The sequence below is a fragment of the Otolemur garnettii genome, unplaced genomic scaffold, assembly GCF_000181295.1.
Source record: "Otolemur garnettii isolate 467f Iridium unplaced genomic scaffold, OtoGar3 scaffold00003, whole genome shotgun sequence".
NCBI classification, from domain to species: Eukaryota; Metazoa; Chordata; class Mammalia; order Primates; family Galagidae; genus Otolemur; species Otolemur garnettii.
Window position 1 is genome coordinate 26,035,832 of NW_003852398.1, and position 12,498 is coordinate 26,048,329.

At 42.2% G+C, this 12,498-nt stretch overlaps 1 protein-coding gene across 3 annotated transcripts in view; it reads right to left on the reverse strand.

Annotated features, from left to right (window-relative positions):
• HMGXB3 (HMG-box containing 3) overlaps positions 1-12,498 on the reverse strand; it is a 72,949-nt gene that overhangs the window by 34,167 nt on the left and 26,284 nt on the right. For all 3 annotated transcript variants that reach the window (XM_003782043.3, XM_023515520.1, XM_023515518.1), the window contains 3 exons: positions 3,958-4,367; positions 358-533; positions 123-220 (listed from right to left, as the gene is read on the reverse strand). In XM_003782043.3, coding sequence (XP_003782091.1) covers positions 123-220; positions 358-533; positions 3,958-4,367 — 684 coding nt within the window. The remainder of the gene's footprint in view (positions 1-122; positions 221-357; positions 534-3,957; positions 4,368-12,498) is intronic.

Here is a 12,498-nt window from a genome sequence, read left to right on the forward strand (position 1 = left end):
CTGTGAGCTGTGACAGCACTGTACTCTACCAAGGGTGACAAAGTGAGACTCTGTCTCTAAAAAAAAACAAAACAAAACAGAAAACAGCCAGATCTCCCAACAGCACCCCTTCTTGGTCTTACCTTCACCTCTCCAGTGCTAGATGGCTGCTGAATAGGCTGGCCCAGCTGCTTCAGCGTGCTTGGCTTTAGGCCACAAGTCCTCACAGAGGGAGTCTTATCTAAGAGAACCAGCAGCCAAACTGGTGATTTAAGTGCATTCGGAGTCTCCCCAAGTCTCTCATTTCCATTCTCAATCCCTATTCCTACCCCCAACTCAGCAGACAGCCCCTCCTCCCAGGTCTATCCCAGCCCTTACCACTCAGGGAAAAGGCCTGCCTAGCCCTGGGCAGTCCCATGCTGTTGCCTCGCCCCACATTAACTGGAGCTGGCAGAATTGCTCTCATGGGTCTTGCTGCAGCCAGTAATGAGGGCTTGCCCCGTGCTCTGCCTTTAATCTCTGAAGCTCTGGACCCAGAGGCGAGCAGGTCAACTCTGAAAAAAATAAGAAGGAAAATCTCAAAATTTTGGACCAAGGGAAGAAGACCAAAGCACAATTTCCAAATAGCACTTTATTAGAAAACAGTAAAGTGGTTAAACTATCAAGCTTCAGACAGATTGAGCTCAACTTCAATCATTAAATAGCTCTGTGGTGCTAGGCCCTGTTAACCTCAAGTTCTAATATGTAAAACAAGTTCATTACAAAGATATTAAAGTGTAAAACAGTGCCTATGGTGTGTAGTTATAAAAACAACAGCTATTATAGTTGTAACATCTAATCTGTCTCTAATTCTCTAATTACAGTAAGCACTTCAAGTGTATTGACTTCCCATATGAGGGCAGCTTAGAGACCCAGGAGAACAAAGTCCATGTTTTCCTCATTGTTGAAAACTCAATATTGAGCATAGGGCCTACAACACAAAGCCTCAATAAACATTTGTCTAAGGTACCAGCCACATACACCTGAGCTGGCGGGTTCAAATCCAGCCTGGGCCCGCCAAACAACAATGATGGCTGTAACCAAAAAATAGCCAGGTGTTGTGGCGGGTGCCTGTGGCCCTAGCTACTTGGGAGGCAGAGGCAGGAGACGCGCTTGAGTCCAGGAGTTGGAGGTTACTGTGAGCTGTGATGCCACAGCACTCTACCCAGGGGAACAGCTTAAGGCTCTGTCTCAAAAAAAAAAAAAAAAAATTGGTAATCTGATCCGTGTGTCCCAAACAAAAGATCTAAGGTAGACAGCTTCATCCTTTAAGGATATAAAACCCTTTCCAAAGTATATTGTTAATTTTTAATTTTTTTATTATTTGTTTTTTAATTGAGACAGTGTTTCACTTTGTCATCCTCAGTAGAGTTCCATGACATCAGAGCTCACAGCAACCTCAAACTCTTTGGCTTAAGGCCTAGGCTGGTTTCAAACCCACAAGCCCAGGAGCATGTGGCCAGTGCCCTAACCACTGAGCTACAGGCACCCAGCCCCACCCCCCGTTTTTTTTTGGAGACAGTCTCAAGCTGTCACCCTGGGTAGAGTGCCATGGTGTCACAGTTCACAGCAACCTCCAACTCTTGGGCTCAAGCAATCCTCCTGTCTCAGTTTTTCTATTCTTAGTAGAGACAGGGTCTTGCTTTTGCTTAAACTGCTCTTGCACTCCTGAGCTCAAGCTATCCATCCACCTTGGCCTCCCAGAGTGCTAGGATTATAGGCATGAGCCACCACGCCCAGCCTATTGTTAATTTTTTAAAAAGCAAAATGTCCAAGTATGCATGTCATGCTACCATTTGTATTTAAAAAGTGGAAAAAGGCTCAGCACCTATAGCTCAAGCAGCTAACTGCACTAGCCACATATACCAGAGCTGGCGGGTTTGAATCCCGCCCAGACCTGCCAAACAACAATGACAACTACGACCAAAAAATAGCCAGGCATTGTGGTGGCTACTTGGGAGGCTGAGGCAAGAGAATTGCTTAAGCCCAAGAGTTCGAGGTTGTTGTGAGCTGTGATGTCACGGCATTCTACCCAGGGTGACAGCTTAAGGCTCTGTCTCGGAAAAAAAAAAAAAAGTGGAAAAAACATGCACACTCATTTGTATATGCTTAAAATTATCTCAAGAAACACAAAAAATTGGGAACATTAACTAAATCTGGGAACTGGAATTGGATGATTGAAGGATGGGACAAAAAGGAGATTTTTACATATATATTCCTCATCAATTTTGAGTTTCAACCATGCGAAAACATTTCCTATTCAAAAATAACAATTTTTAAATCATAATAATACAAACCAGAAATTCTAAACCTTGGTACTAAAGGTTGTGTATCCCTTATCTAAAATGCTTGGGACCAGAAGTGTTTTGGATTTCAGATTTTTTGTTGTTTTTTTTTTTGGAATCTGTGCATTTTACTTGCGAAATGATCGTCTCTAACCTCCAAATCCAAAATCTTCCAAATGCATTTCCTTTGAGCAATGTGTTGGTGCATTTCAGATCTCAGATTTTTAGCTTAGAGATACTCAACTCATACTAACATTCTGGGCCAGATAATTCCTTGTTGTGGGAGCGTATCCTGTATAGGATGTTTAACACCCCTCTATCTCTCCATCCTCTAGATGCCAGTAGTATATCCCTCCCCAGGTATGACAACCAAAAATGTCTCTAAACATTGTCAAAATGTCCCCTGGCGGCAAATTGTTCCCAGTTGAGAACCACTGATAAAAACAAATAAGGGCCTTCTGTTACAAGGACACAACTACCTCTGGGAAGGGCTATTCATCTTTTAAGGAGGCAAAGATAATCCTAATGTGCTGACTTCCTCCTATTTGCAAAGCACTGGATTACATGCTTTACACATGCTTTTTTTTTTTACTTTATCGCCCTTGGTGCTGTGGCATCACAGCTCACAGCAACCTCCAACTCCCAGGCTTAGGTGATTCTCTTATCTCAGTCTCCTGAGTAGCTGAGACTACAGGCACCCGCCACAATGCCCCACTATTTTTTGTTGCAGTTTAGTCAAGGGCCAGGTTCAAACCCGTTATCCTCGGTATGTAGGCCCAGTGCCCTACCCACTGAGCCACAGGCACCTCCTACACATGCTTTTTAAGTCTGCACATCCAACCTGTGAGGATAAGATTTTTTAATACTCAACTAAAGATTTTTCAGGAGAGAAATGAAGTCAAGGGATATGAATTGACTATATGCCCAAGGTCAAACCAAAGCCAGGGATAGTCACAACCCAAACTAAGTACTCTGACAACTAGGCCATTCTTTCTTTTTTTTGAGACAGAGTCTCATTCTGTCTACCACCATGCTAGAGTGCCCTGGTGCCAACCCAGTCACAGCAACCCCCCTGGGTTCAAGGAATCCCTCTGTCTCAGCCTCCTGAGTAGCTACAACTAACTATAGGCACTCACCACAACTCCCAACTAATTTCTCTATTTTTAATAAAGACAGTGTTTTGCTTTTGCTCAGGCTATTCTCAAACTCCTGAGCACAAAGAATCCTCCCACCTTGGCCTCCCAGAGTACAAGAATTACAGGTGTGAGCCACTACACCCAGCTACCAGGCCAGAATCTTTCCAGAAGCTGCTTTAATAGGGTTTCTCTTTCTAAATCCAGTATCCAGGGTTGGTAAGTCATAGTTATGACACTGCCCACAGCCTGTACCAGTAAGACTCTAATAACTGCTTTAGGGAGATTGACAAAAGACAAGTAATCTGACAGTGGTGCAGGGACAGCAGATTCTACAGGGGAAGGCAAATCATTACAGATCTCTAGGCCTTGGTTCTGTATCTCTAAAACAGGAGCCACTAACTGGGCTCTGCTGCCTCTTTTGCGCAAGCTGTAAAGAATCTGGGACAAAACAAGCATTAGGCATTTCCAAAGCTGCTATCCTAAATCCAGCCCCATAATATATAAATACATTGACTTACCCTGCAGTCTTTTTAGGAGGAGGGAGTGAAATGGAGATGCTAGTTCTCTCAGCTAGTGGTAATATTTCTGCTCCAGGACCATCATTCTCAGTTGTCCCCAGAGTGGGCTGCACACTTTTCACAACCGGCGTCTTAGTGGCCATTGTGCCACAATTCTCAGGAGCTTCCTTGACCAAAATATGAGCATCAGAGATGATCACTTCTTCCCACTCGGTCTCCTTACTCACTTCTCTTGGAGGAGCTACACTTAGGAGCTGGCTTACAGCTTCTGAATTCTCCAGAGTCAGTTTGGAGGCATTTTCCTTGGAAGAATTTTGCTCAGTGGTGACGGGCTGCTGACTTCTTTTAACCACAGAGCCTTTGGAAGAGACACCAGGAGCCAATTCTACTTTAACTTTGGCAGGCTTCTCCTAGAATAATAAGAATACTCTGCATGCATAAGGCATTTTGCAGTTGACAACAACATTCAAAAACATTCATTCATTTGATCTTATTAATAACATATGAGCAACAGATAAGGAAACTGAGGGCTGAGAAAGAGGCTAACTTAAGTTCCTAAAATCAGCCTGACTCTAAGTCTTCTGACTCCAAGTTCCTTTCACTACAGTATTACATGTGTGGATTATGATAAAGCTGTTGTCCTCCTAACAAATTCCTTATTAACAAGCCTCTTCAGGTTTTAAACAAATGTTGGTATTTTTCAGTTTGATTTTTGATTTGTTATTCAGAAGTCTACTTCTCTGTATATGGAAAGAAGCTGAACTTCTGCCATGTAGGGACTAACAGTCCTAAACTATTATCCTTTGTGGTCCTTTTATGAGATTCAGTTAATCCCAACCTGGTCATAATCTCATATGCAATTCCTGTGGGAAAAAACCCTATCTTTTCTCCCAGATTCTTTTAGGTTAATTCTTAAGAATGACTTACACATATGCCACATAGTTTGCACTGGGTCAAATTAACTAATACATATTAATTATGTGTTCAAAAATATTCAAACTCACTAAAAGTAATAGCTTCTATCTCAGGTCTATTTTTTAGAAGTCCTTGGTATCTTAGCTTTTATTTAAACAGCACTACTGGGGAAATATCATGGTATTTATGTATACACATTCACACACACTTGAAAAAATGTTTTAAGCAATGGTTGTCTCTAGAATAGATTTCAAAACGTTTTTCTTCTTCCATGTGTATTGTTAAAGGCACCGTAAATTGAGACATATAAAATATAAAAGCTGGTTCTATCTAGGCTTAGCTATACTCTCAGTTACATGGTCTTAGCTTCCACCGAATTCTCAATAGTTGTCAACAGAAGCAAGAAAGTACTTTGGGCAGCCCATTTCTTCCCTGGGCAAGATATTCCCTGTACACTGAAGAAGCTAATGTTATTTAAACTTCAATATTATCTCTCAGTCAAAACACAAAACCGTCTGGGTTGTATACTTCCTCTAGTTAAGAACCAGTAACAGACAACCTCTCAGAGATTGCTAGTATTCTCAGATTCTAGCCAAGCCCAGTGGCTCAGGCCTGTAATCCCAGCCCTCTGGAAGGCTAAGATGGGTAGACTACTTGAGCTCAGGAGTTCGGAACAAGCCTGAGGAAGAGCAAGGTCCCATCTTCACTATAAATAGAGTAAGACTTTGTCTCCAAAAAAACGTATTTTCAGATTCTAACACACAATACTCCTTTAGAACAAGTAAACATGGAGAAAAATTCTAAGAAAACCGCATAGAACTTACCTACTAATGGAGAGGGAAAATTCAGAAGACTAAACTTATTCCTTGAGATAAGATCTTTGAGCAAAGCACTGCCTATTTAGACAAAAATCACTACAGAGGCTCGGCACCTGTAGGTTAGTGAGTAGGGCACCAGCCACATACACCTAAGGTGACAGGCTTAAGCCCAGACCAAGCCTGCTAAACAACAATGGCAATTGCAACCAAAAAATAGCTGGGTATTGGGACAGGTACTTATAGTCCCAGCTACTTGGGAGGCTGAGGCAAAACAATTGCTTAAGCCCAGAGTTTGAGGTTGCTGTGAGCTGTGAATGCCACCGCACTCTACCAAGGGAGACACAGTGAGACTATCTCAAAAAGAAAAAAAAAAAATCACTGCAGAAAGATTGGGTAACTCACCCTGAGCAAAAAACTCTACCAGGTGATCTCACATTTAACTTAGCCTACTCATTTTAGGTATTACTTTCTTTCAAGATGGAAAATAAGACACCTCAATTAAGGCCATCAGCAAACCCATAAGAATGAAGCCTTGAGCTAAAACAACCCTGTACACTTTCTTCTGTTACATTCAACTCACTGGAAACTATGCCATGCATTTCAGCTAATTTTAGCCAGTATGAACTCTAGAACAATACATGAAAAACTGAGTCATTTCCTGACTGGCACAAACACATTTGGAGCTTTTAGAAACGACTTAATATTTGCTGCCTCAAAAATCAGAACTCAAGAAATCTTAGATTCTTCAGCTAACCAGCATAGCAATGCCCAAGAAGTATGGTGTAGTGCAAGAGATGCTAAAATAGCATAGCTGGTTGAATTTATGAATTTTTTTGAGACAGTTTCACTTCATCACCCTCAACAAAGTGCCATGGCATCATAGCTCACAGCAGCCTCAAATTCTTGGGCTCAAATGATCCTCTTGCCACAACCTTCCTAGTAGCAGGACTACAGGTACCCACCAAACACCCAGCTAGTTTTTCTATTTTTTCAGTAGATGAGGTCTTGCTCTTGCTTAAGCTGATCTCAAATTTCTGAGCTCAAGCGGTCCACCTGCCTTGGCCTCCCAGAGTGCTGGGATTACAAGTATGAACCACCATGTCCCACCTTATAGCTCGTTGAACTTAGCAAGACACTTTTCTTTATTTTTCCTCACAGATAAAGCAGCCGATAACCAAAGTCACTTTTATTGTTAACATTCTAAGTGCACTGATGCTAAAATGTTACATGTTTTCTTTCTCACACTCATTCAATCTGTTCCTGTGAGATTTAAAAATCACAGTATCTACTTTTCACATGGTAATTCTTGCAAAAAACATTAGGAAAGAAAATTCAGACACTAAGTCAAGGTAGGGAATAAGTAGCTAAGAAAAAAAATTCTTTTTAGGCCAAGAGCTTGATTTTAAGTAAGAGAACTATGGTTCAAAAGTTATTTCAATCAAAAGGGGGAAAAACCCCTACAGATGCAAGAAATACAAAAGAAAGCCAAAGGAAAAACAGAGCCTCAAAGAAAGACAAGCTTACCATGATCACCTACACCCTTCCATGCACAAGCATAGGAAATAAGGTCATTTGATATATACCTGCTTTGCCCCAGTGACAGGGTCCATGAGTATTCTACTATCCAATGCAATCTCCCTATGCAGCTGAAGTGCATTTTAGGGAAGTAATTAGAGTGGGAATAAATTAATGGCACCATAGATGCACATCAGAGAAGATGGGCACAAGGAACTCAAAAAACTCCCTGAAAGGCTGAGCATGGTAGCTCACACCTATACTCCTAGCACTCTAGGGGGTCAAGCCAGGAGGATCACTTGAGGTCAGGAGTTCAAGATCAGTCTGAGTAAGAATAAGATCCTGTCTCTACCAAAAACAGAAAAAAATTAGCAAGCTGTGGTACTGCCCACCTGTAGTCCCAGCTACTCAGGAAGGAGGATGGATCCTCCTGAGGCAGGAGGATCACTTGAGCCCAGGAGCTGCAATGATGCCACGGCACTCTTAGCCAGGGTGACAGAGTAAGACTCTGTCACCAAAAAAAACAAAAAGGAAAAGAAAAAGAAACAACAAAAAACTTGAGACACACTGAGCAGTCCTTCCTGACCCTAGCTGTGATAACATAAAGAACAGGGGTAGAGGGCGGTGCCTGTGGCTCAGTGAGTAGGGCGCCAGCCCCATATACCAAGGGTGGCGGGTTCAAACCTGGCCCCCCGCGAACTGCAACCAAAAGAAAAAAAAAAATAGCCAGGTGTTGTGGCAAGCGCCTATAGTCCTACCTACTGGGGAGGCTAAGGCAAGAGAATCACTTAAGCCCAGGACTTGGAGGTTGCTGTGAGCTGTGTGATGCCGCAGCACTCTACCAAGGGCAATAAAGTGAGACTCTGTCTCTACAAAAAAAAAAAAAAAAAGAACAGGGGTAGAGATAATAATTATATTGCTATCAATTATAGTGATGCACATAGCAGGAAACATTCATTGAAGATTTACTACGTACCACAGCCTGTACCAATAACTCTAATGGATCATCTTATTCGACTCCTCTAACAACCCTAATGAAGTAGATACAATTATTAACTTCCATTAACAGATGAGAGAAAACCTAAATCAAGGAATAGGATTATAGAATGATTTGCCTAAAGCTATAGTTAAAAATGTGGGAAGTGGTCACTGAACTGAGGAAGCTGACTCCAGAATTATAATCTTCATTATTATCCTATCCTGGAACTAGTGCTTCTCTAACCTTACCCAAAGGCCAAAACATTCATCCAGAGGATAAAAGTCACAATCTCAGTATTTCTCAAAGAGACATACCATGGGAATTGTCCCAGAGGAATTTAAAGGTATACTGCTATACATGTTTTCTCTACACCAGTGGTTCTCAACCTTCCTAATGCCCCAAGCCTTTAATATAGTTCCTGTGGGTCGTGATCCACAGGGTGAGAACCGCTGTTCTACACAAATATGTTTGGACCATGCAGAGTAAAACATACATGTATGTCAACAGCAATCCTATCCTAAACAATTTTCACTAAAATAATGCTCTTTCCTTTTCTACCTATCCTAATTTTATTGACTCTTCAAAACCATCTCCTCTATAAAAACTTCCTTGTCTATTCTAATTCTTATAAACATGTCTCCTCTCTGCATCAACTGAGAATTTACTAGCTTCCACTCATTGTAGCCCTAAAAATTCATAGGTTCATGTAAAAAAATGTGGCAAACATATATGTTTTATCTAGTCAGTGTCAAGCTCATTTATTTATTTATTGAGCACATTCTATGTGCAAAGGCTGTGGGGGATACAAACGTCATTCAGGTCTTCTTAATATGACATAAACAAAAACAGTGTTAAACGGTGATGACTATTAATTCAAAGTGTTAAAGGCATATATAAAGTTGTTCATTCTTCCCTAAAAAAACCTAGGGATGTTTCCTGGAATAACATTTACAATGAGCCCTGCACCATGGTTATATACTCATACCAGACAGAAAATAACTTGTTTGTCTATGAGAACAAAGAGAGGGAAGAAATAAGTAAACTAACATGGGAATTGTGAAGCAATTTAAAGATACTATTTTCGAAGAACATTTAATGATGTGATACATTAAATGGAAAAATGACAAAATAAATTAACTTATCTTATGCACAGAAAAAGACTAGAATACATTAAAATGTAAATAAATAATGGCTTCTCTCTGGATGATATATGACGATAGATAATATTTTATTCTTTCTTTCCTTTTTTAGAAACAGAGAGTTACTTTGTTGCCCTTGGTAGAATACTGTGACATCATAGCTCAGGGCAACTTCAAGCTCTTTGGCTTAAGCAATTCCTCCCAGGTAGCTGGGACTATAGACATCTGCCACAACACCTGGCTATCTTTTTTGTTTTAGAGAAGGGGTCTCTGGCTCAGGCTGATTTTGAACTCATGAGCACAGGCAATCCACCCACCTCAGCCTCCCAGAGTGCTGATTATAGGCATGAGCCACCACGCCTGGCCCTTCGTTCCTTTTTCTGAAATAAACTGTCTACAACGAAAATGATTTACTTTTGTAGTGAGAAAATAAAAATAACTATAGTAACTTTTTAAAAGTCACTTGTTATTCTGGGAAGATGGCCGACTAGTAGCAACCCTTGGCAGAGGCTCTTGATCAGAGGGAGAAAAACTAGACAGAATCAGACTCTATGAAGAGCCAAAAGTGGGGAGCTAAGCCAAGAAAGAAGTTCTGCAAGCTGTGACTCCAAGGAAGAGCATTCAAGAAAACAAATTTCAGGTACAAAGCCTATTGACTAGAGGACAGGGGAACCCCCACCCCCAAGCAGGAGGCCTGCCGCAGGCTCTCTGTGAATGAGCAGGCAACAAAAGACCTCTCATTTTACCTCACCGCAAAGAGCCTCTAACCACCGGGCCTCTTTCTCAAGAGAAGTCCCACTTATGCCAGGCATAAAATTGAACAAATGTTTTCCCCCACAATTCCAAACTCCTGTCCACCCTTCCCCACTCGCATGGCAGTCTGAAGTTCTTCCCCTTGCAGAGTGCAGTGTGTTTGGTCTTTTCCTCAGAGATCCTACATAGTGTGGACTTCTGAACATCAGGATGAAATCTGTGATGGGTGTGGGAAGAAAGGGACACTCAGCAGGAGGAGCAGTCCCCTGGTTATGACTTTGCCTGGCCAGTGGTGGTGTTGACCCTTGATTTGGTTTATGTCTAGTGGAAGGGGGTGCAGATCCCCAGCTGTGACAGCACCCACAAGCGGGAGAGTGGTTGCCTGGTATAGACTGAGTTCAGTGGACAGGGCTGGTCCCCAGCCCCAGCTGAGCCAGCAAGCAGAGCCTCACCAGTTGCCACAGGTGTGGACTGAGACCTGAGGGCAAGGGTGTGGTCCCCTGACTCCAATAGATCTGGCAAGTCTCCAGGTGTGGAGTGAGACCTGCAAATGGGGCATGGTCTCCTGATTCCAACTGGGCTGGCAAGCAAAGGCTTGCCGGATGTGGACTGAGACTGGTGAATGGGGGCATGGTCCCCTGACTCCAACTGGGCCAGCGAATAGAGAAGTGGACACCAGTATGGACTGAGTCTGGAGGGTGGGAGTGTGGACACCTGATTCCAGTTGTGCTGTTGGAGACCCTTGGATCCCTCGCTGTTCAACAGGGTTTGTACTGCTCAAGAGAATGTGATTGGAACTCATGTCTGGGACTGTCCACCCAGGGACACTCTGAGGTTTACCTTTGAAGTTCTGTAGTGGAAAAGAACTGAAGGTTGGGGGCAGAGCATTGCAGCTATCTGTATCTCTCCACAGTCGAGATTTAAACCTAATATCGTGGCTTCTTAGGACAGGATAGAGGTTGGCTGATTGCATAACAGAGCCAGATTGCGCTATCTCATCAAAGAGGTCCTCAGAGTCTCCGGCTAAAACTCTGAAACGGCCCTTTGTAAGGTAGTAGTGGATCAGCCACAATTACAAAGCCTAGTGCTTTGGTTAGGGGCTGATTATCTCTTCTACTGGGAAACCCCAATTCAATCTCACCCTACCAGTTCTAATAACCAAACAGCAGAAAATAAACATGGTGTGGAATCAACAGATGAACTCTGGCAACATGAATAACCAGAGTAGATCAACACCGCCTCTCCCAAGGAATGACAAAGGAGAAATAACTGAAAATGCCATGCACAGACGAATGGGTGAAATGTCAGAAAGTGAATTCAGAATATGGATTGCAAATAAGATGAATAGAATGAAAGAAAAGTTAGAAATTAAAATCCAAAGAGTAGTTCTAAAGTTGTCCCAAGAAATTAATGAATTCAAAGACAAAGTAACCAAAGATATGGACACAATGAGGAAAGAGATAGCAGAGCTCAAGGAAATGAAAAAGTGATTCGAGGAGCTCCAAAATATAGTAGAATGCCTTGATAATAGAGTTGACCAGGCAGAAGAAAGGATCTCTGAAATTGAAGACAAAGCTTTTGAATGTTCCCAAACGCTCAAGGAGGCAGACAAGTGGAGAGCAAAAACTGATCATTCCCTGAGAGAGTTGTGGGATCACTCCAAAAGATCAAACATTCCTCTTATAAGACTTCCTGAAGAGAAGAGGATGGTCCTAAAGTTCCAGATACTTCACTCCAAGAGATTATGGATGAGAATTTCCCAAGCGAGAGATACAGAAATTCAGATAGTAGACAATTTCAGAACCCCAGCTAGACTCAATCCAAATAAAGCATCTCCTAGACACATTGTGATTAACTTTGCCAAAGTTAAGATGAAGGAGAAAATTCTGCAAGCAGCCAGACGTAAGAAAGGCGTGACCTACAAAGGGAGAAATATCAGAAAGCCTGCAGATCTCTCAGCCAAAATGTTTCAAGCCAGAAGAGGATGGTCATGGACCTTAAATCTTCTAAAACAACACAACTTTTAGCCCAGGATCCTGTGTCCAGCTAAACTGAGTTTCATCTGTAATGGAGAAATCAAATACTTTAATGACATACACATGTTGAAGAAATTTGCCATAACTAAACCAGCTCTCCAGGCTATTTTCAGACCTGTCCTCCACAATAACCAGCATAATGCTCTACCACCAAAGTAAACTCATTCAGAAATTTTTGAACAAAACCCAACTTCCACAGTGGTGAAAGGATTAAAAATGTCCACTGGGCTCGGCGCCTGTGGCTCAAGTGGCTAAGGCACCAACCACATATACCTGAGCTGGCGAGTTTGAATCCAGCCCCGGCCCACCAAACAATGATGGCTGCAACCAAAAAACAGCCAGGCGTTGTGGTGGGTGCCTGTAGTCCTAGCTACTTGGGAGGCAGA